This window comes from Zosterops lateralis, assembly GCF_965231275.1.
Source record: "Zosterops lateralis genome assembly, chromosome: 24".
NCBI lineage: Eukaryota > Metazoa > Chordata > Aves > Passeriformes > Zosteropidae > Zosterops > Zosterops lateralis.
In genome coordinates this window covers 6,360,156-6,382,630 of record NC_139784.1, presented here as the reverse complement: position 1 = coordinate 6,382,630, position 22,475 = coordinate 6,360,156, and the positions used below count along the sequence as shown (strand labels likewise).

Here is a 22,475-nt window from a genome sequence, read left to right as displayed (position 1 = left end):
AAATCCTTCTCTGGTCCCAAAAAACTTTCTCTGGTCCCAAAAAAAAACCCTTTTCTGGACCCACAAATCCTTCTCTGGTCCCATAAATCCTTCTCTGATCCCAAATAACCTTCTCTGGTCCAAAAAATCCTTCTCTGGTCCCACAGAACCTTCTCTGGTCCCAAAAAAACCTTCCCTGACCCCACAAATTCTTCTCTGATCCCAAAAATCTTTCTCTGGTCCCATAAATCCTTCTCTGATCCCACAGAACCTTTTCTGATCCCATAAATCCTTTCCCGGCCCCACAGAACCTTCTCTGGTCCCACAGCCCTTCTCTGATCCCACAGAACCTTCTCTGATCCCAAAAATCCTTCCCTGGTCCCACAGAACCTTCTGTGACCCCAAAAAACCTTCTCTGATCCCACAAATCCTCCTCTGGTCCCACAGAATCTTCTCTGATCCCATAAATCCCCCCAGGCCCCACAGCCCTGCCTCAATCCCACAGAACCTTTTCTGATCCCACAAATCCCTCCCCACACCTTCCCCTTCTCCCTCAGACTTTCCCTCCACCCCAACCCCTCCCTCAGGCGGGACCACCACAGACCCCGCCCTTTCCCGCCCACCTCCAGATTGACACCCCCCTCATCCAATCACCGACCGCCCACCCTCCCCAACCCACCAATCACCGCCCTCCTCCCTCTGCCACTCCCTCCCACCCACCTCCTTCCCGCCATCCCCGGATGCAGCGAGGCGGGGCTTAGCCAGCGCTTAACCAATGAGCGAGGCGGGCGCGGGCACGCGGCAGAGCTGGCAGCCAATGGGGAGGGCGGCGGCGGGCGCGCGCGCGCGGCGGCAGCCAATAGGAGCGGAGGACGCCGGTGGGGGACACGGCCAAGGTGACGCTCCCCTCAGAGCCGCCGCCGCCGCCCGCCCGAGCGGACCCTCCGCCTCAGGTTGGGAACCGCTCCCGGCCCGGCCCCGCTGCCCTCCGGCCCCACCACAACCTCCGGGGCTCCCGGGTAGAGCCAGGGGCACGGCCGGTGCTCGGTGGGGTCGTGCCCTTCGCTGTCAGGCGGGGCCTGCGCGGTGCCCTCTGTGAGGGGTTGTGAGGGCGGCCCGCTGTGGGAGGGAGGGAGGAGCTGCTGCTGGGAAAGGCAACGAGAGGGGATTAAACCGGGGAAGAGAGGACGCGGAATCGGGTGGGACTGAGGGGACGGAGGGGGCAAAGCCTTGGGGACAAAGCCTTGAGGACACGGAGGGGTTAAAGCCTTGGGGACAAAGCCTTGAGGACACGGAGGGGTTAAAGCCTTGGGGACCAAACCCTGGGGACAGACAGGGACACAGTGGGGTTAAAACCTTGAGGACAACGGTGGGGTTAAAGCCTTGGGGACACGGTGAGGTTAAAACCTTGGGGACAAAACCTTGGTGACACTGCGGGGACAGTGGGACAAAGCCTTGAGGACACAGAGGGGTTAAAGCTTTGGGGACACGGAAGGGTTAAAGCCCTGAGGACAAAACCTCGGGGACAATTGAGGACACAATGAGGTTAAAGTTTTGGGGACAAAACCTTGGGGACACTGCGGGGTCAGTGGGACAAAACCTCGGGGACACAGAGGGGTTAAAACTTTAGGGACAGGGTGGGGGTTAAAGTTTTGGGGACAGCTGGGGACACAGAGGGGTTGAAACTTTGGGAACAGGGTGGAGTTAAAGCTTTGGGGACACAGAGGGGTTAAAGCTTTGGGGACAAAGTTTTGGGGACACAGAGGAGTTAAAACTTTGGGGACAGGGTGGAGTTAAAGCTTTGGGGACAAAGTTTTGGGGACACAAAGGGGTTAAAGCTTTGGGGACACAGAGGGGATAAAGCCTTGGGGACAGGGTGGGGTTAAAGTTTTGGGGACACAGTGGGGTTAAAGTTTTGGGGACAAAACCTTGGGGACACAGAGGAGTTAAACCTTTGGGAACAGGGTGGAGTTAAAGCTTTGGGGACAGGCTTGAGGACAGCTGGGGACACAGAGGGGTTAAAGCCTTGGGGACAGGGTGGGGTTAAAGCCTTGGGGACAGGGTGGAGTTAAAGCTTTGGGGACAAAGCCTCCGTGGTCTCTGTGCCAAACCCTTGGGGACACAGAGCCCTGCTGGGCTCAAACCCTTGGGGACACAACCCTGGGGACACCGAGCTGTGTCTGACCCTGGGGGGACTTTCCTGAGGCCAACAACACCTAAAAATCTCCTCACTTTTAATTTATTTCCCTTTTTTTCCTCACAGATCCAGCAAAATGCAGGCTCCCCTGGCCCTGCTCGGCTCCCCAGCCCTGGTAGGTGCCTTTTTCCTGCTGGAAAAGGGGGATTTCTCCGCAAAAAATCCCCTCCCAGCTGAGCTGGGACTTGTTTGAGCCTGAGGAGGGAACAACAAGGTGACCTCTGGTGACACAATGTCAGTGGCTGCCACTCCAGCTGCCTCAGGCTGCTCCAGGCAGCAATTCCTGCATTTTCCACAAAGTTCTTTAAGAATTTTTTTATTCCCAGGAAGAAAACTGGGGTGGAAATGTGGGAAAAATGGGAAATTTGGGGTGGAAATGTGGGAAAAAATGGGAATTTTTGGGGTTGTGCTCAGCCTGGAGCTGAAATAGGAATGTTCTGCACTGAGAATTGTTTGTTTTTCTTTTTGAGGGGAGGATTTTAATGCCAAATGGGTTTTTCTGAGGGTGTGGGAACTCCCATTTCTGCTCCTTGTGAGGGTTCAGGGGGCAGTTGTAGGGATTTGGGGATTTAGGGGTGGGTTTAGGGGAAAATTCTCCATCCTGAGGGGTGTTTGGGGTGGAGGATGATGATGATGAGGGTTTGGGGCCATAAATCCTGCTGTGGGATCTCCCATTTCTGCTCCCTGTGAGGGCCCTAAAGGGATTTGGGGTGGATTTAGGGGACAGTTTTTCATCCTGAGGGGTTTGTGGGGATGGATGATGATGATGATGATGATGATGATGATGATGATGAGGATGATGATGAGGGTTTGGGGCCATAAATCCTCCTGTGGGGACTCCCATTTCTGCTCCCTGTGAGGCTTCAGGGGGCAGTTGTAGGGATTTGGGGATTTAGGGGATTTAGGGGTGGATTTAGGGGAAATTTCCTCATCCTGAGGGGGATTTGGGATGGAGGATGATGAGGATGATGATGATGAGGGTTTGGGGCCATAAATCCTCCTGTGGGAATTCCCATTTCTGCCTCTTGTGAGGGTTCAGGGAGCAGCTGCAGGGGTTTGGGGTGGATTTAGGGGACAGTTTTTCATCCTGAGGGGTGTGTGGGATGGATGATGATGATGATGAAGGTGATGAAGGTGTTCCTGTCCCCGCAGTTCCGCTGCTGCTCCAGGGCTCTGGCCAGGCCCGTGTCCGTGGCTGTGCTGGGCAGGCCTGAGGCTCAGGGTGCACAGGTGAGCCCTGGCTTTTGTCCTTATCCTCGTCCTGGTCCTGCATCTTCTGTCCTCATCCCCATCCTGGTCCTTTGTCCTGATCCTTTTTCCTGGTCCTTCATCCCCATCCTGATCCTTTATCCTGGTCCTGGTTCTTCATTCTCATCCTGATCCTTTATCCTGGTCCTTTATTCTCATCCTGGTTTTCATCCTTCATCTCCCATTCTCATCCTGATCCTTGATCATGATCCTTCATCCCCATCCTCGTCCTTCATCTTCCATCCTCATCCTGATCCTTTCCTCATCCCCATCCTGGTCCTTTATCCTCATCCTTTATCCTCATCCTTCATCCTTTTTCTCCCATCCTCATCCTCATGCCCATCCTGGTCCTTCATTCTTCATCTCCTGTCCCCGTCCCCATCCCCATCCTGTTGATCAGGGCCAACCCTCCACTTCCTATAGTGGGTGCCAGCCCTGAGATGTCCCTGCCCTGTCCCCTGGTGTGTCCCCATCTTGTCCCCTGAGGTGTCCCTTGCCTGTCCCCACAGCCACTGAGGTGTCCCTGCCCTGTCCCCTGAGGTGTCCCCACAGTCCCTGACGTGTCCCCTCCTGTCCCCTGAGATGTCACTGCCCAGTCCCCTGGGGTGTCCCCTGCCCTGTCGTGTCCCCAGGTGTCCCCGGGGGGTGTCCCCTGCCCCTGACCTGTCCCCAGGTGTCCCCTCTGTCCACAGGTATTCCCGGGGGGTGTCCCCTGCCCCTTGCAGCAGTTCCACAGCTCTGCCCTGTCCCCTGAGGTGTCCCCAAGGGGTGTCCCCTGTCCCCACAGCCCCTGACCTGTCCCCTGTGTCCCCAGGTGTCCCCGGGGGGTGTCCCCAGCCCCTCCCGGCCGTTCCACAGCCCTGCCCTGTCCCGTGTCCTGTCCCCTGACATGTCCCCTCTGTCCCCACAGCCCCTGAGGTGTCCCCTGTGTCCCCAGGTGTCCCCAGGTGTCCCTGTCCCCTCCCGGCCGCTGCACAGCTCTGCCCTGTCCCCTGAGGTGTCCCCTGTGTCCCCAGGTGTCCCCGGGGGCTGTCACCTGTCCCCTGACCTGTCTCCTCTGTCCCCAGGTGTCCCCAGGAGCTGTCCCCTGTCCCCTGAGGTGTCCCCTGTGTCCCCAGGTGTCCCCAGGAGCTGTCCCTGTCCCCTCCCGGCCGCTGCACAGCCCTGCCCTGTCCCCTGAGGTGTCCCCAAGGGGTGTCCCCTGTCCCCACAGCCCCTGACATGTCCCCTGTGTCCCCAGGTGTCCCCGGGAGCTGTCCCTGTCCCCTCCCGGCCGCTGCACAGCTCTGCCGTGTCCCGGGACATCGACACGGCCGCCAAGTTCATCGGGGCGGGCGCGGCCACCGTGGGCGTGGCGGGTTCGGGGGCGGGGATCGGCACCGTCTTCGGCAGCCTCATCATCGGATACGCCAGGTCTGGGCTCTGGGGGGTTTCCTGGGGGTTTTCTGGGGTTTTTGTGGGGTTTCTGTGGGGTTTGGGGTCAGCTCTGCATGGGGAGAGTGGGTAAGGGGGTGTTAAGTGGGTGTGGTGGTCCAGCGTTCCCTTAAAATGGTCCTTTAAAATGGTCCCTTTTTCCCTTAAAGTGATCCTTTGGAATGGTCCCTTTTTCCCCTTAAAATGATCCTTTTAAATGTCTCCTCTGCCCTTAAAATGGTCCTTTAAAATTGTCCCTTCTTCCCTTAAAGTGATCCTTTGGAATGGTCCCTTTTCCCTTAAAATGGTCCTTTTAAATGTCTCCTCTGCCCTTAAAATGGTCCTTTAAAAGGGTCCCTTTTCCCCTAAAAAATGGTCATTTGCAATGGTCACTTCCTGTACAAATGGTCCTTTGAAATTGTCCCTTCTTCCCTTAAAATTGGTCATTTGAAATGGTCACTTTCCTCCTTAAAATGGTCCTTTAAAATTGTCCCTTTTCCCCTTAAAATTGGTAATTTGAAATGGTCACTTCCTGTAAAAATGGTCATTTGAAACGGTCCCTTCTTCCCTTAAAGGGATCCTTTGGAATGGTCCCTTTTTCCCTTAAAATGGTCCTTTAAAAGGGTCCCCCATTCCCCTAAAAATGGTCCTTTTAAGTGGTCCCATTTTCCCTTAAAATTGGTCATTTGCAATGGTCACTTCCTGTAAAAATGGTCATTTGAAACGGTCCCTTCTTCCCTTAAAATGGTCATTTGAAATGGTCCCTTTTTCCCCCTTAAAATGATCCTTTTAAATGGTCCCTTCTTCCCTTAAAAATGGTCATTTGAAATGGTCTTTTCCTTAAAAATGATCCTTTAAAATGGTCCCTCTTCCCTTAAAACGGTCCTTTAAAAGGGTCCCTTTTCCCTTAAAATGGTCATTTGAAATGGCCCTTTCTTCCCTTATTTTATTCCCTGAATCTGGGCTGGTTTGGGACACCATTCCCTGGTTTTATTCCCTGTTTTCATTCCCATTTTTGGGGCACTAATTCCTGATTTTATTCCCAACTTTGGATCACCATTCCCTGGTTTCATTCCCTGGTTTTATTCCCTGAATATGAGCTGGTTTGGGTCACCATTTTCTGGTTTAATTCCCAGATTTTGGGGCACTAATTCCTGATTTTATTCCCAGTTTTGGGGCACCATTCCCTGGTTTAATTCCCAGATTTTGGGGCACTAATTCCTGATTTTATTCCCAGCTTTGGGTCACCATTCCCTGGTTTAATTCCCAGATTTTGGGGCACTAATTCCTGATTTCATTCCCAGGTTTAGGGCACCATTCCCTTATTTTATTCCCTGTTTTGGGGCATTGTTCCCTGGTTTCATTCCCTGTTTTCATTCCCATTTTTGGGGCACTAATTCCTGATTTTATTCCCAGCTTTGGGTCACCGTTCCCTGGTTTTATTCCATTTTAATTCCCAGCTTTGGGGCATCAATCCCTGCTTTTACTCCCAGCTTTGGGACATTATTTTCTGGTTTCATTCCCTGGTTTAATTCCCAATTTTGGGGCACCATTCCCTGATTTCATTCCCAACTTTGGCACACCATTCCCTGGTTTCATTCCCAGTTTTAGGGTGCCATTCCCTGGTTTCATTCCCATTTTTGGGGCACTAATTCCTGATTTTATTCCCAGCTTTGGGTCACCATTCCCTGCTTTAACTCCCAGATTTTGGGGCACTAATTCCTGATTTCATTCCCAACTTTGGCACACCATTCCCTGGTTTCATTCCCAGTTTTAGGGTGCCATTCCCTGGTTTTATTCCCTGTTTTAATTCCCAACTTTGGGGCATCAATCCCTGATTTTATTCCCAGTTTTGGAACAGCATTCCCTGGTTTAATTCCCAGATTTGGGGCACTAATTCCTGATTTTATTCCCAACTTTGTGCCACCCTTCCCTGATTTTATTCCCTGAATCCAGACTGGTTTGGGACACCATTCCCTGGTTTAATTCCCAGATTTTGGGACACCAAATCCTGATTTTATTCCCAATTTTGGCACACCATTCCCTGGTTTCATTCCCAGTTTTAGGGTGCCATTCCCTGGTTTCATTTCCTGGTTTCATTCCCATTTTTGGGGCACTAATTCCTGATTTTATTCCCAGCTTTGGATCACCATTCCCTGGTTTCATTCCCTGGTTTTATTCCCTGAATCTGAGCTGGTTTGGGTCACCATTCCCTGCTTTAACTCCCAGATTTTGGGGCACTAATTCCTGATTTTATTCCCAACTTTGGCACACCATTCCCTGGTTTCATTCCCAGTTTTAGGGTGCCATTCCCTGGTTTCATTTCCTGGTTTCATTCCCATTTTTGGGGCACTAATTCCTGATTTTATTCCCAGCTTTGGGTCACCATTCCCTGGTTTCATTCCCTGGTTTCATTCCCTGAATCTGGGCTGGTTTGGGACATTAATCCCTGTTTTCATTCCCAGCTTTGGGTCACCATTCCCTGGTTCAATTCCCAGATTTTGGGGCACTAATTCCTGATTTTATTCCCAATTTTGGCACACCATTCCCTGGTTTAATTCCCAGTTTTAGGGTGCCATTCCCTGTTTTCATTCCCATTTTTGGGGCACTAATTCCTGATTTTATTCCCAACTTTGGATCACCATTCCCTGGTTTCATTCCCTGGTTTTATTCCCTGAATCTGAGCTGGTTTGGGTCACCATTTTCTGGTTTAATTCCCAGATTTTGGGGCACTAATTCCTGATTTTATTCCCAGTTTTGGGGCACCATTCCCTGGTTTAATTCCCAGATTTTGGGGCACTAATTCCTGATTTCATTCCCAGGTTTAGGGCACCATTCCCTTATTTTATTCCCTGTTTTGGGGCATTGTTCCCTGGTTTTATTCCCTGTTTTCATTCCCATTTTTGGGGCACTAATTCCTGATTTTATTCCCAGCTTTGGGTCACCGTTCCCTGGTTTTATTCCATTTTAATTCCCAGCTTTGGGGCATCAATCCCTGCTTTTACTCCCAGCTTTGGGACATTATTTTCTGGTTTCATTCCCTGGTTCAATTCCCAGATTTTGGGACACCAAATCCTGATTTTATTCCCGATTTTGGCACACCATTCCCTGGTTTCATTCCCAGTTTTAGGGTGCCATTCCCTGGTTTCATTTCCTGTTTTCATTCCCATTTTTGGGGCACTAATTCCTGATTTTATTCCCAGCTTTGGGTCACCATTCCCTGGTTTCATTCCCTGGTTTCATTCCCTGAATCTGGGCTGGTTTGGGACATTAATCCCTGTTTTCATTCTCTGTTTTGGGGCACCATTCCCTGGTTCAATTCTCAGATTTTGGGACACCAAATCCTGATTTTATTCCCAATTTTGGCACACCATTCCCTGGTTTCATTCCCAGTTTTAGGGTGCCATTCCCTGGTTTCATTTCCTGGTTTCATTCCCATTTTTGGGGCACTAATTCCTGATTTTATTCCCAGCTTTGGGTCACCATTCCCTGGTTTCATTCCCTGGTTTTATTCCCTGAATCTGGGCTGGTTTGGGACATTAATCCCTGTTTTCATTCCCAGCTTTGGGTCACCATTCCCTGGTTCAATTCCCAGATTTTGGGGCACTAATTCCTGATTTTATTCCCAACTTTGGGTCACCATTCCCTGGTTTCATTCCCTATTTTAATTCCCAGCTTTGGGGCACTAATCCCTGATTTTATTCCCAGCTTTGGGACACCATTCCCTGGTTTAATTCCCAGTTTTAAGGTGCCATTCCCTGGTTTTATTCCCTGTTTTAATTCCCAACTTTGGGGCATTATTTCCTGTTTTAATTCCCAACTTTGGGGCATTATTTCCTGTTTTAATTCCCAACTTTGGGGCATTATTTCCTGGTTTAATTCCCAACTTTGGGGCATTATTTCCTGTTTTCATTCCCAACTTTGGGGCATTATTTCCTGGTTTAATTCCCAACTTTGGGGCATTATTCCCTGTTTTAATTCCCAACTTTGGGGCATTATTTCCTGGTTTAATTCCCAACTTTGGGGCATTATTTCCTGTTTTCATTCCCAGATTTGGGGCATTAATCCCTGATTTTATTCCCAACTTTGGGTCACCATTCCCTGGTTTTATTCCATTTTCATTCCCAGCTTTGGGGCACTAATCCCTGATTTCATTCCCATCTTTAGGACACCATTCCCATCTTTCATTCCCCCTCTCTGCACCCCCTTTCCCACCCATTTCTCCCCTTTCCTCACCCCTTTTTCCCTCTCTCCCCTGCAGGAACCCGTCCCTGAAGCAGCAGCTCTTCTCCTACGCCATCCTGGGCTTTGCCCTGTCCGAGGCCATGGGGCTCTTCTGCCTCATGGTGGCTTTTCTCATCCTCTTTGCGATGTGACACCTCCAGGGCCTGCCCCACACGACAGTAAACGAGGCTTTCTCTAAAGAAATTTATGGTTTTGGGGGGTTTTTATCTTTATTTTTGGTTTTTACAGGGGTGGGTTGGGGGTGGGAGGGGTTGAAGGGTGGAAAAAAAAGGGGTTTTCCTTCAAAAAGGTTGGAAAAAAGGGATTTTCCTTCAAAAAGGTGGAAAAAAAAGGGATTTTCCTTCAAAAAAGGGATTTTCCTTCAAAAAAGAAAATTTTCCTTCCCTTCCTTTGAAGGAAAATCCTTTAAAGGATTTCTCTGTGGGATGGGAATAAGGAAAACAAAGCTGGAATTGACTCAAATCTGGAAAAATCCCCCCAAATCTGGGCCCTGAAAAAGCTGGGTTGGATATTGGGGAGAATTCCAATGGAATTCCCAGAGGAATCGAGGGTTTCTCTAAAGAAATTGATGGTTTTGGGGGGTTTTTATCTTTATTTTTGGTTTTTACGGGGGTGGGTTGGGGTGGGAGGGGTTGAAGGGTGGAAAAAAAAGGGGTTTTCCTTCAAAAAGGTTGGAAAAAAAAGGGGTTTTCCTTCAAAAAAGGAATTTTCCTTCAAAAAAGAAAATTCTCCTTCCTTTTTCTTTGAAGGAAAATCGTTCAAGGGATTTCTCTGTGGGATGGGAATGGGAAGAGAGGAAATTGAAGCTGGAGTTGACTCAAATCTGGAAAAATCCCCCCAAATCTGGGCCCTGGGAAAACAAAGCTCCACAAGAGGAGTTTGGGGTTGGACATTGGGGACAATTCCCACGGAATTCCCAGAGGGAATGAAGGATTTGGGGCCACACCTTTAGGGAAAGGGAGCCCAGAGGGAACTTGGCTTGTTCTCTGGGTAATTAAGTTAATGAAGTTAATTAATGGGGCCACTCCTGGTGCTCAGAGCCTCTGGCAGTGGCTGTGGAGCTTCCCGGGAATGGGAACACGGGGATGGGTTTGGGGACATTCCTGGGAATGGGACACAGGGATGGGTTTGGGGACATTCCTGGGAATGGGACACAGGGATGGGTTTGGGGACATTCCTGGGAATGGGACACAGGGATGGGTTTGGGGACATTCCTGGGAATGGGACACAGGGATTGGTGACTGTTTGGGGACATTCCTGGGAATGGGACCCAGGGATGGGTTTGGGGACATTTTTGGGGATGGGACACAGGGATTGGTGGCTCAGTTTGGGGACATTTCTGGGAATGGGACACAGGGATGAGTTTGGGGACATTTCTGGGAATGGGACACAGGGATTGGTGGCTCTGTCTGGGGACATTTTTGGGAATGGGACACAGGGATGGGACACTGGGATGAGTTTGGGGACATTTCTGGGAAGGGGACACTGGGAAGGGGACACAGGGATTGGTGGCTCAATTTGGGGACATTTCTGGGTATGGGACACAGGGATGGGTTTGGGGACATTTTTGGGGATGGGACACAGGGATGAGTTTGGGGACGTTCCTGGGGGTGGGAAACAGGGATGGGACACTGGGATGGGGACACAGGTTGGTGGCTTTGTTTGAGGACATTCCAGGGAATGGGAAACAGGGATGGGTTTGGGGACATTCCTGGGAATGGGACACAGGGATTGGTGACTGTTTGGGGGCATTTTTGGGAATGGGACACAGGGAACAGGACAGGGAAAGAATGGGACACAGGGATGGGTTTGGGGACATTTCTGGGAATGAGACACAGGGGTTGGTGGCTCTGGGGACATTTCTGGGAATAGGACATGGAGATGGGTCTGGGGACATTCCTGAGAATGGGACACAGGGAAGGGGACACAGGGGTTGGTGGCTCAGTTTGGGGACATTTCTAGGAATGGGACACAGGGATGGGTTTGGGGACATTTCTGGGAATGTGACACAGGGATGGGTCTGGGGACATTCCTGGGAATGGGACACAGGGAAGGGGACACAGGGGTTGGTGGCTCAGTTTGGGGACATTTTTGGGAATGGGACACAGGGATGGGTTTGGGGACGTTTTTGGGGATGGGACATGGGGATGAGTTTGGGGGCATTTCTGGGAATGATTATGGGACACAGGGATGGGTTTGGGGACATTTCTGGGGATGGGACAGGGAATGGGACACAGGGAAGGGGACACAGGGATTGGTGGCTCAGTTTGGGGACATTTTTGGGAATGGGAAACAGGGATGGGTTTGGGGACATTCCTGGGAATGTGACACAGGGAAGGGGACACAGGGATGGGTTTGGGGACATTTCTGAGAATGTGACACAGGGATTGGTGACTGTTTGGGGACATTTTTGGGAATGGGACACAGGGAACAGGACAGGGAATGATTATGGGAAACTGGGATTGGTGGCTCTGTTTGGGGACATTTCTGGGAATGTGACACAGGGATTGGTGGCTCTGGGGACATTTCTAGGAATGGGACACAGGGATGGGTCTGGGGACATTCCTGGGAATGGGACACAGGGAAGGGGACACAGGGGTTGGTGGCTCAGTTTGGGGACATTTTTGGGTATGGGACACAGGGATGGGTTTGGGGACGTTTTTGGGGATGGGACATGGGGATGAGTTTGGGGACGTTCCTGAGAATGGGACAGGGAAGGGGACACTGGGATTGGTGCCTCTGTCTGGGGACATTTTTGGGAATGGGACACAGGGATGGGACACTGGGATGAGTTTGGGGACATTTCTGGGAAGGGGACACTGGGAAGGGGACACAGGGATTGGTGGCTCAATTTGGGGACATTTCTGGGTATGGGACACAGGGATGAGTTTGGGGACATTCCTGGGGGTGGGAAACAGGGATGGGACACAGGGATGGGGACACAGGGGTTGGTGGCTCTGCTTGGGGACACTTCTGGGAATGGGACACGGGGATGGACACAAGAATGGGTTTGGGGACATTCCTGGGAGTGGGAGTGGGACACAGGGATGGAACAAGAAATGGGACACAGGGGTTGGTGGCTCTGCTTGGGGACATTTCTGGGTATGGGGGGACATGGGGATGAGTTTGGGGACATTCCTGAGAATGGGACACAAGAATGGGACACAGGGATGGGTTTGGGGACATTTCTGGGAATAGGGGCACAGGGATGGGACAGGGAATGGGACAAGAAATGGGACACAGGAATTTGTGACTCTGTTTGGGGACATTCCTGGGGATGGGACCCAGGGAAGGGGACACAGGGATGGGTTGGGGACATTCCTGGGAATGGAACACCAGGATTGACAGAATTCCTGCGAGGGGAATAACGGCGTGAGGAGAACTCAAAAAAATCTCTGAGATCTGGCGAAACTCGACTTGAAGAACAGAAGAAATTCTGGAGGAGCTGCTGGAGCTGGAGAGAGAAAATTCCCTGAATTGTGGAGACCTGGGACAGGAACAGAACTTCGAGAATCTCCCAGATAAAAATGAAATTCTTAAAAATTAATAAAAACTGGGATAAAAACTGGATAAAAACTGAAATAAAAATCGGGATAAAAACTGGAATAAAAACTGATGAAAATTGGAATAAAAACTGGGATAAAAACTGGGATAAAAACTGGGATAAAAACTGATAAAATTGGATAAAAAGTGGGATAAACACTAGAATAAAAATGGATGAAAACTGGAATAAAAATGGAATAAAAACAGATGAAAACTGGAGTTTTCAGTTTCAGCAAATCTCCTGAGTGGGAAAGGATCCGGTGGGATCATCCCAAGGAATATCCTGGGTGGGATATTCCTCCTGCCCTCTCTATGCTCCCAGGCAAGTGCCCATCCCAAAGCTCTTTCCACCCTTTTCTAGCTCCGTAACCCACCTAAATTTCCCCCAAAACCCCTCAAAATTCCCATTTTCCTTTAAAAAACCCTAAAATCCTCTTTTCCTCCCGCCAGACTTCCCGCCCAGCAGGGGGCGCTCTCTCCCCTCACCCTCCCCTTTCCCCCTGAGCCGCTTCTCCCGCTCTCTCTGTGTTCCCAGGCAAGTGTGAACCCAGAGCTCTTTCCACCCTTTTATAGCTCCATAACCCACCTAAACTCCCAAAAAAACCTCAAATCCCCAGTTTTTCCCCCAAAACCCCTTTTCTTCCAGACCTCCTGCCAGACCTGCCGCCCAGCAGGGGGCGCTATCTCCTCTCACCCTCCCCAATTCCCGCTCCTCCCGCCCTCTCTATGTCCCCATTTATGGCTCCACAATCCACCTAAATTTCCCTCAAAAAATCCCCAAATCCCCAATTTTTCCCCCAAAACCCCTTTTTCTCCATCCCTCCCGCCCAGCAGGCGGCGCTCTCTCCCCTCACTCTCCCCTCTCCCCCTGAGTCTCCTCCCTCTCTCCGTCCCTCTCTATGGCCCGCGAGGCGGTGCCGGGCGGGCTGGGCGGGCTCGGGGCCGCTCCGGCCGCTCGTCTCGTTGGTCGCGGAGTCCCGGAAGCGGCGCGGGCCGAGGCCGCAATGGCGGAGAGCCCGGCGGCGGCCGAGGACTCGGCCCCGGCCCCGGCCCCGGCGCTGACGGCTGGAGGAGGCAGCTCCTCTCCCAACTCCACCGCCGCGGGGACTCCCGGCGTTTTCATCCCCGCCGAGCTCTGGGCGGCGGCGGGATTCGGCTCGGCCGCGGCTCCGGGGACGGGAGCGGCCCCCGGGAGCGGCGGGGCCCCGATGGCGGCGGCGGCGGCGGCGGGGGCCGCTCTCCTCACGCATTCGGCTTTTTGGGACCCCACGGTCAGCGGGGATTGGGACAGCGAGAGGCCCAGCCCGGCCTGTTTGTTGAGGATTAAACGGTGAGTGGTGCCGGTGTCGGTACCGGGAATGGAGAGAGGAGGAGGAGGAGGCGTTCGGTGAGGCCCCGCGGGCGGTAACGGGCCCTGAGCGGGGCTGGGATAACGGGACAGGGGACACGGGGCTGGGGACGGGGCCAGGTCCCTTCCCGTGTCCTGGGGCAAAGATGGGGACAGGTCCTGGTCCTTCCCGGTGTCCCGGGACAAATGTAGTGATGGGTCCCGGTTCCTCCCGGTGTCCCGGATCTCTCCTGGGCACATCCCCTGGTCACTGTCTGTGTCCCGGGATGCTCATGAGGACAAGCCCCGGTACCTCCCGGTGTCCCGGGACAAATGCAGTGATGGGTCTCAGTTCCTGTCTGTGTCCCGGAACAAACGTGGGGACAGGTCCTGGTCCTTCCCGGTGGCCCGGGACAAATGCAGTGATGAGTCCCGGTCCCTCTCTGTGTCCTGGGGCAAAGATGGGGACAGGTCCCCGTCCCTTCCTGTGTCCCGGGACAAATGTGGGGACAAGTCCCTGTCCCTTCCTGTGTCCCAGGATGCTCCTGGGGACAAGTCCTGGTCCTTCCTGATATCCCGGGATGGTCCTGGAGACGAGTCCTGATCCCTCCTGGTGTCCCGGGACAAACGTGGGGACAGGTCCTGATCCCTCCTGGTGTCCCTGGATTCTCCTGGGGACAGGGCCTGGTCCCTCTCCGTGTCCTGGATCTCTCCTGGACACATCCCCCCGTCCCTGTCTGTGTCCTGGGACAAAGATGGGGACAAGTCCTGGTCCCTCTCTGTGTCCCTGTCCATTCCCGGTGTCCCTGTCCCACTCAGTGTCCTGGGATTCTCCTGGGGACAGGGCCTGGTCCCTCTCCGTGTCCTGGATCTCTCCTGGACACATCCCCTGGTCCCTCCTGGTGTCCCGGGATTGTCCTGAGGACAAGCCCTGGTCCTTTCCAGTGTCCTGGGGCTCTCATGGGGACAGGTCCTGATCCCTCCTGGTGTCCCGGGATTGTCCTGGAGACGGGTCCTGATCCCTCCGGGTGTCCTGGGACAAACATGGGGATGTGTCCCTGTCCCTTCCTGTGTCCTGCTCCATTTCTGGTGTCCCGGGGCTCTCCTGGGGACATCCCTCGGTCCTTCTTTTTGTCCCTGTCCCTTCTCTGTGTCCTGGTCCATTCCCAGTGTCCCTGTCCATTCTCGGTGTCCCTGTCCCTCTCAGTGTCCCGGGACTCTCCTGGGGACAAGTCCCAGTCCATTCCCATGTCCCGGGGCAAAGATGGGGACAGGTCCTGATCCATCTCTGTGACCCGGGATTCTCCTGGGGACAAGTCCCCATCCCTTCCTGGTGTCCCGGGACAAACGTATGGACAGGTCCCTGTCCCTCCCGATGTCCCGGTTCATTCCCTGGGGTTGGTGGGGTTGGGAATCCCAGGCCGGGATTAGTCCTGGGACTAACTGGGATCCCAGGGCGGGATTACTTGGGATCCCAGGTGGGATGAGTTGGGATCCCAGGCCAGGATCAATTGGGATTTAGGCCAGGATTAATTGGGATCCCAGGCCGGGATCAGTTGGGATTTAGGCTGGGATCAGGGGGGATCCCAGGGTTAATTGGGATCCCAGACTGGATTCATTTGGATCCCAGGGTTAATTGGGATCCCAGGGTCAATAGGGATCCCAGACTGGATCAGTTGGGATTCCAGGGTCAATATGGATCCCAGACTGGGTTAACTGGGATCCCAGGGTCAATAGGGATCCCAGACTGGGTTAACTGGGATCCCAGACTGGGTTAACTGGGATCCCAGGGTCAATAGGGATCCCAGACTGGGTTAACTGGGATCCCAGGGTCAATAGGGATCCCAGACTGGATCAATTGGGATCCCAGGGTCAATAGGGATCCCAGACTGGATCAATTGGGATCCCAGGGTCAATAGGGACCCGTGGCGGGTCCTGCCTGATCCCCGTTCCCCCCCAGGGACATCATGTCCATTTACAAGGAGCCGCCGCCGGGAATGTTCGTTGTGCCCGACCCCCACGACATGACCAAGGTGAGGAAGGCTCGGGGCTCCTCATCCTCCTCCTCCTCCTCCTCCTCCTCATCCTCATCCTCCTCCTCATCCTCATCATTCTCTTCCTCCTCATCTTCATCCTCCTCCTCTTCCTCCTCCTTCTCCTCCTCCTCTTCCTCTTCTTCCTCCTCCTCCTCCTTCCTCATCATCCTCCTCCTCCTCCTCCTCCTCCTCCCGGGGGTTTTTTTGGGTCGTTTCCCAGCTGGAATTTTCCCTGAATGTCCCGACTGAGGGAACGGCTCCAGCTTTCCTGGGAATGTTGGGGTGGGATTCAGTGGGAACACTGGGAATTTTGGGAACTCTGGAGGATTTGAGAACCCTGGAAAGTTTGGGAACTCTGGAGAATTTGAGAAGTTTGGGAACTCTGGGAAATTTGGCAACACTCCAGGCTTTGGGACCACTGGGGGCTTTGGGACCCCTGAGGAGTTTGGGAAGTTTGGGAACACTCCAGGCTTTGGGAACTCTGGAGGGTTTGGGAACCTTGGGAAGTTTGGGAACCCTGGAGAATTGGGGAACTCTGAGAAGTTTGGGAAGGCTTGGGAAAGCTCCAGGCTTTGGGAATGCTGGAAGGTTTTGGAACCCTGGAGGCTTTGGGAATGCTGCAGGATTTGGGAACACTGGAGGATTTGGGGACACAGGATGTTTTGGGAACTCTGGAGAATTTGGGAACGCTCCAGGCTTTGGGGAGTTCAGGAACCTTGGGAAGTTCAGGAACTCTGGGGAAGTTTTGGAACTCTGGGAACTTTGGGACTGCTGGAGGCTTTGGCAACACTGGAGAATTTGGGAACACTGGAGAATTTGGGAACTCTGGAGGCTTTGGGAATGCTCCAGGCTTTGGGAATGCTCCAGGCTTTGGGAACTGGAGAATTTGGGAACTCTGGAGGCTTTGGGAAGGCTCCAGGCTTTGGGAACCGGAGAATTTGGGAACTCTGGAGGCTTTGGGAATGCTCCAGGCTTTGGGAATGCTCCAGGCTTTGGGAACCGGAGAATTTGGGAACTCTGGAGGCTTTGGGAACCCCGATAAGCTCAGGAACCCTCCGTCCCCCCCGCAGATCCACGCGCTGATCACGGGCCCCTTCGACACCCCGTACGAGGGCGGCTTTTTCCTGTTCCTGTTCCGCTGCCCCCCGGACTATCCCATCCACCCGCCGCGGGTGAAGCTCATCACCACGGGCAACAACAGCGTGCGCTTCAACCCCAACTTCTACCGCAACGGCAAGGTCTGCCTCAGCATCCTGGGGTAAGCCGGGCTTAACTGGGGTGGGCTGGGCTTAACTGGGGCTGCCTCAGCGTCCTGGGGTAAGCCGGGCTTAACTGGGGTGGGCTGGGCTTAACTGGGGCTGCCTCAGTGTCCTGGGGTAAGCCAGGCTTAAATGGGGCTGCCTCAGTGTCCTGGGGTAAGCCGGGCTTAAATGGGGCTGCCTCAGTGTCCTGGGGTAAGCTGGGCTTGGCTGGGGTAAACTGGGTTTAACTGGGGCTGCCTCAGCATCCTGGGGTAAGCCGGGCTTAAATAGGACTGGGCTTAACACAGCAAGGTCTGCCTCAGCATCCTGGGGTAAGCCGGGCTTAACTGGGGTAAACTGGGCTTAACTGGGTCTGCCTCAGTATCCTGGGGTAAGCTGGGCTTGGCTGGGGTGAGCTGAGCTTAACTGGGCTGGGCTGGGCTTAACCGGGTCTGCCTCAGTGTCCCGGGTCTGCCTCAGGTCTGCCTCAGCATCCTGGGGTGAGCTGGGCTTAACTGGGGTAAACTGGGCTTAACTGGGGCTGCCTCAGTGTCCTGGGGTCAGGCCCGGGGTCACACCCAGCTGTGGTTCCATTAAATTAATAAATTAGTTGATGTTCTTGTGCTCTGCTGCCTCAGCACGTGGACAGGCCCGGCCTGGAGCCTGGCCCAGAGCATCTCCTCGGTGCTGATCATTAATGAGTGAATTAATGAGTTAATGAGTGAGTTAATGAGTGAATTAATAAGTTAATGAGTGAATTAATGAGTTAATGAATGAGTTAATTGGTGTGTCCCCAGCACGTGGACAGGCCCGGCCTGGAGCCCGGCCCAGAGCATCTCCTCAGTGCTGATCATTGATGAGCTAATGAGTTAATTAATGAGTTAATTAATGAATTAATGAGTTAATTGCTGTGTCCCCAGCACGTGGACAGACCCGGCCTGGAGCCCGGCCCAGAGCATCTCCTCAGTGCTGATCATTAATGAGCTAATGAGTTAATTAATGAGTTAATTAATGAATTAATGAATTAATTGCTGTCCCCAGCACGTGGACAGGCCCGGCCTGGAGCCCGGCCCAGAGCATCTCCTCAGTGCTGATCTCCATCCAGTCCCTGATGACAGAGAACCCCTACCACAACGAGCCCGGCTTCGAGCAGGTCAGGGCCACACTGGGCTTAACTGGGATTGACTGGGATTGACTGGGATTGACTGGGAGCCCAGCCTGAACTGGGATTAACTGGGAGTCCAGCCTGGGATTGGGATCCAAGTCTGGGATCATTTGGGAGCCCAGCCTGGAATTGGGATTCTGGCCTGGAACTGATTGAGATCCAAGCCTGGATTTGGAATCCAGGTCTGGGATTAATTGGGATCCCAGCCTGGGATTGGTAGCCCAGACTGGAATTAATTGGGATCCAAGTCTGGAACTGATTGGGATTCCAGCCTGGAACTGAGATTCAAGCCGGGAACTGGGATTCCAGCCTGGAATTAACTGGGAGCTCAGCCTGGAACTGAGATCCAGGTCTGGAATTAATTGGGATCCAAGTCTGGAGCCGGGAGCCCAGTCTGGGAGTAATTGGGATCCAAGTCTGGAACTGGGATGTAGGTCTGGGATCAATTGGGATTCCAGCCTGGGATTAATTGAGGTCCCAGTCTGGGAGTAATTGGGATCCAAGTCTGGAACTGGGATGTAGGTCTGGGATCAATTGGGATTCCAGCCTGGGATTAATTGAGGTCCCAGTCTGGGATTAATTGGGATCCAAGTTTGGAACTGGGATCCAGGTCTGGGATCAATTGGGATCCCAGCCTGGAATTAATCAGTGGTCAGGGACTGGTCAGGACTGGTCAGGACTGGTCTGGACTGGGCGGGGACTGGGCAGGGACTAGTCAGGAACTGGTCAGTGACTGGTCAGGACTGGTCAAGGCTGGTTGGGGCTGGTCAGTGACTGGTCAGGACTGGTCAGGGACTGGTCAGGAACTGGTCAGTGACTGGTCAGTGACTGGTCAGTGACTGGTCAGGACTGGTCAGTGACTGGTAAGGCTGGTCAGTGACTGGTCAGGACTGGTCAGGAACTGGTCAGGACTGGTCAGTGACTGGTCAAGGCTGGTCAGGGCTGGTCAGTGACTGGTGAGAACTGGTCAGGGCTGGTCAGTGACTGGTGAGGACTGGCCAGGGCTGGTCAGGAACTGGTCAGGACTGGTCAGTGACTGGTAAGGCTGGTCAGTGACTGGTCAGGACTGGTCAGGGACTGGGCAGGGCTGGTCAGGACTGGTCAGGGCTGGTCGGGGCTGGTCAGGACTGGTCAGGACTGGTCAGGGACTGGTCAGTGACTGGTGAGGACTGGCCAGGGCTGGGCTCTGCATTCCCACCCTGTCCCTGTTCCCGTCCCGTTTCCCCAGGAGCGACACCCCGGGGACAGCAAGAACTACAACGAGTGTATCCGGCACGAGACCATCCGGGTGGCCGTGTGTGACATGCTCGAGGGCAAGTGTCCCTGCCCCGAGCCCCTCAGGTATGGCTGGGGACATGGGGACACCTGGGGACACCTGGGGGACATGGGGACACTGCCAGGGGACAGGGGGACATGGGGACAGCAAGGGCTCAAGGGGAAGTGTCCCTGCCCTGAGCCCCTCAGGTACAGATGGGGACATGGGGACACTGCCAGAGGCCATGGGGGACACTGGGGACATTGCCGGGGCTTGGGGACAGCTCCAGGGGGTTGGGGACAGCTCCAGGGGGGTTGGGGACAGCTCCAGGGGTGTTGGGGACAGCTCCAGGGGCTTGGGGACAGCTCCAGGAGACCTGGGGACAGGTCTGTCCCCTCCTGTCCCCTCCCTGGGATTTGTCCCCTCCTGTCCCCTCTCCAGCTCTGTCCCCTCCCCACAGCCCCTGGTGTCCCCTGAGGGGAGTGGCAGTGCCACCCAGGGCCTTGGTGGCCTCATTGTCCCCTCCTGTCCCCTCCTGGGCTGTGTCCCCTGCCCTGAGGAGGTGGCAGTGTCTCGGTGTCCCCAGGGCTGTGGTGACCCCGCTGTCCCCTCCTGTCCCCTCCTGTCCCCAGGGGCGTCATGGAGAAATCCTTCATGGAATATTTCGACTTCTACGAGGGCGTCTGCAAGGAGAGGCTGCACCTGCAGGGCCAGACCATGCAGGTGAGCCTGGGGACACCGGGGGACACCTGGGGACACATGGGGACACACCTGGGGACACCTGGGGACACACCTGGGGACACCTGGGGACACCTGGGCCTGGGGGGGCACCACACACCTGGGGACACACCTGGGGACAGGTGACACACCTGAGACACACCTGGGGACACCTGGGGACACACCTGGGACACACCTGGGGACACCTGGGGACACAGCTGGGACACACCTGGACCTGGGGACACACCTGGGGACACACCTGGGGACACCTGGGGACACCTGGGGACACCTGGGGACACACCTGGACCTGGGGACACACCTGGGCCTGGGGACACCTGGGGACACACCTGGGGACACATCTGGGGACACACCTGGGACACACCTGGGCCTGGGGACACCTGGGGACACACCTGGGGACTCCTCTCATCCCATATATTTATTTTTTCCCCTCCTCTTTTCCCCAGGACCCTTTTGGGGAAAAACACACCACCTCACCCTCACTCCCCTCATCCCATATATTAATTTAATTTAATTTCTGTTTTAATTTCCCCTTTCCCAGGACCCTTTTAGGGAGAAACATGACCCTCATCCCATCCATCTATCTATCTATCTATCTATCTATCTATCTATCTATCTATTTATTCCCCTTTTTACCAGGATCCTTTGGGGGAAAAGAAATGCGACACCCACTCCCGTCATCCCATATACTTAATTTTTATTTTTCCCCTTTTTTCCCCAGGACCCTTTTGGGAAGAAATGCAACACCCACACCCCTCCCCTCATCCCATATATTTAATTTTTATTTTATTTTTTTCCCCTTTGCAGGACCCTTTTGGGGAGAAACGAGGCCACTTCTGGGGCGGCTGCAGGGGATCCGGGGGCGGCTCCAGGAGCAACACCCCACCCCACACCCCTCATCCCAAATATTTATTTTATTTATTTTATTTATTTTATTTATTTTATTTATTTTTTCCCCTTTGCAGGACCCTTTTGGAGAGAAACGAGGCCACACCCCTCCCCTCATCCCATATTTTTTTTTTTTCCCACTTTTTACCAGGATCCTTTTGGGGAAAAACAACCACCCACTCCCTTCATCCCGTATATTTATGTTATATTATATTTATATTATATTATATTATATTATATCATATCATATCATATCATATTATATTATATATTATATATTATATTATATATTATATTACATTACATTATATATTATATTATATTACATTATATATTATATTATATTATATTACATTGTATTATATTATACTATGTAATGTAATGTAATGTAATGTAATATAATATATAATATATATAATATAATATAATATAATATAATATAATATAATATAATATAATATAATATATATTGGTTTGTTTTATTTTTTCCCTTTTTCTTTTCCCCAGGACCCTTTCAGGGAATAACACCCCACCCCACACCCCTCATCCCAAATACCAATTTTATTTATTTTATTTATTTTATTTATTTTTTCCCCTTTGCAGGACCCTTTTGGAGAGAAACGAGGCCACTTCGATTACCAGTCCCTTCTGGGGCGGCTGCAGGGGATCCGGGGGCGGCTCCAGGAGCAACACCCCACCCCACACCCCTCATCCCAAATACCAATTTTATTTATTTTATTTATTTTATTTATTTTTTCCCCTTTCCAGGACCCTTTTGGAGAGAAATGAGGCCACACCCCTCCCCTCATCCCATATGGTTTTTTTTCCCACTTTTTACCAGGATCCTTTTGGGGAAAAACAACCACCCACTCCCTTCATCCCGTATATTTATATTACATTATATTTATATTATATTATATTTATATTATATTATATTATATTATATTATATCATATCATATCATATTATATATTATATATTATATTATATTATATATTATATTACATTACATTATATATTATATTATATTATATTACATTACATTATATATTATATTATATTATGTAATGTAATGTAATATAATATATAATATAATATAATATAATATAATATAATATAATATAATATAATATAATATATATTGGTTTGTTTTATTTTTTCCCTTTTTCTTTTCCCCAGGACCCTTTCAGGGAATAACACCCC

General features: G+C 52.3%; 2 protein-coding genes and 1 long non-coding RNA gene across 5 annotated transcripts; 2 read left to right on the top strand and 1 right to left on the bottom strand.

Annotated features, from left to right (window-relative positions):
* Positions 1-829: 829 nt before the first annotated feature.
* On the top strand, positions 830-9,265 carry ATP5MC1 (ATP synthase membrane subunit c locus 1). 3 transcript variants are annotated; one of them, XM_083877604.1, is made up of 6 exons: positions 830-932; positions 2,243-2,291; positions 3,329-3,406; positions 4,362-4,409; positions 4,716-4,837; positions 9,099-9,265. In XM_083877604.1, the coding sequence occupies exons 2-6, from the start codon at positions 2,253-2,255 to the stop codon at positions 9,211-9,213; spliced, it is 402 nt and encodes a 133-aa protein (XP_083733730.1). In that variant the 5' UTR covers positions 830-932; positions 2,243-2,252; the 3' UTR covers positions 9,214-9,265. The 3 variants fall into 3 exon arrangements, with proteins under 3 accessions (XP_083733730.1, XP_083733728.1, XP_083733729.1); XM_083877602.1 differs by lacking the exon at positions 4,362-4,409 and having other exon boundaries at positions 4,665-4,837; XM_083877603.1 differs by lacking the exons at positions 830-932; positions 4,362-4,409 and adding an exon at positions 1,093-1,178 and having other exon boundaries at positions 4,665-4,837.
* Positions 1,160-1,602, bottom strand: LOC310918668. Its single transcript, XR_014591723.1, has 3 exons — positions 1,547-1,602; positions 1,301-1,497; positions 1,160-1,261 (listed from the first exon to the last, which is right to left on the bottom strand). It is a non-coding gene; the product is annotated as an uncharacterized lncRNA (long non-coding RNA).
* A 4,364-nt stretch (positions 9,266-13,629) lies between the features above and the next one.
* UBE2Z (ubiquitin conjugating enzyme E2 Z) lies at positions 13,630-22,160 on the top strand (the record flags this gene model as incomplete). The annotated part of the gene is made up of 7 exons (XM_083877696.1): positions 13,630-13,955; positions 15,913-15,985; positions 17,059-17,246; positions 18,271-18,382; positions 19,623-19,735; positions 20,282-20,372; positions 21,876-22,160. The coding sequence occupies 7 exons, from the start codon at positions 13,630-13,632 to the stop codon at positions 22,059-22,061; spliced, it is 1,089 nt and encodes a 362-aa protein (XP_083733822.1). The 3' UTR covers positions 22,062-22,160.
* Between the last annotated feature and the right edge of the window lie 315 nt (positions 22,161-22,475).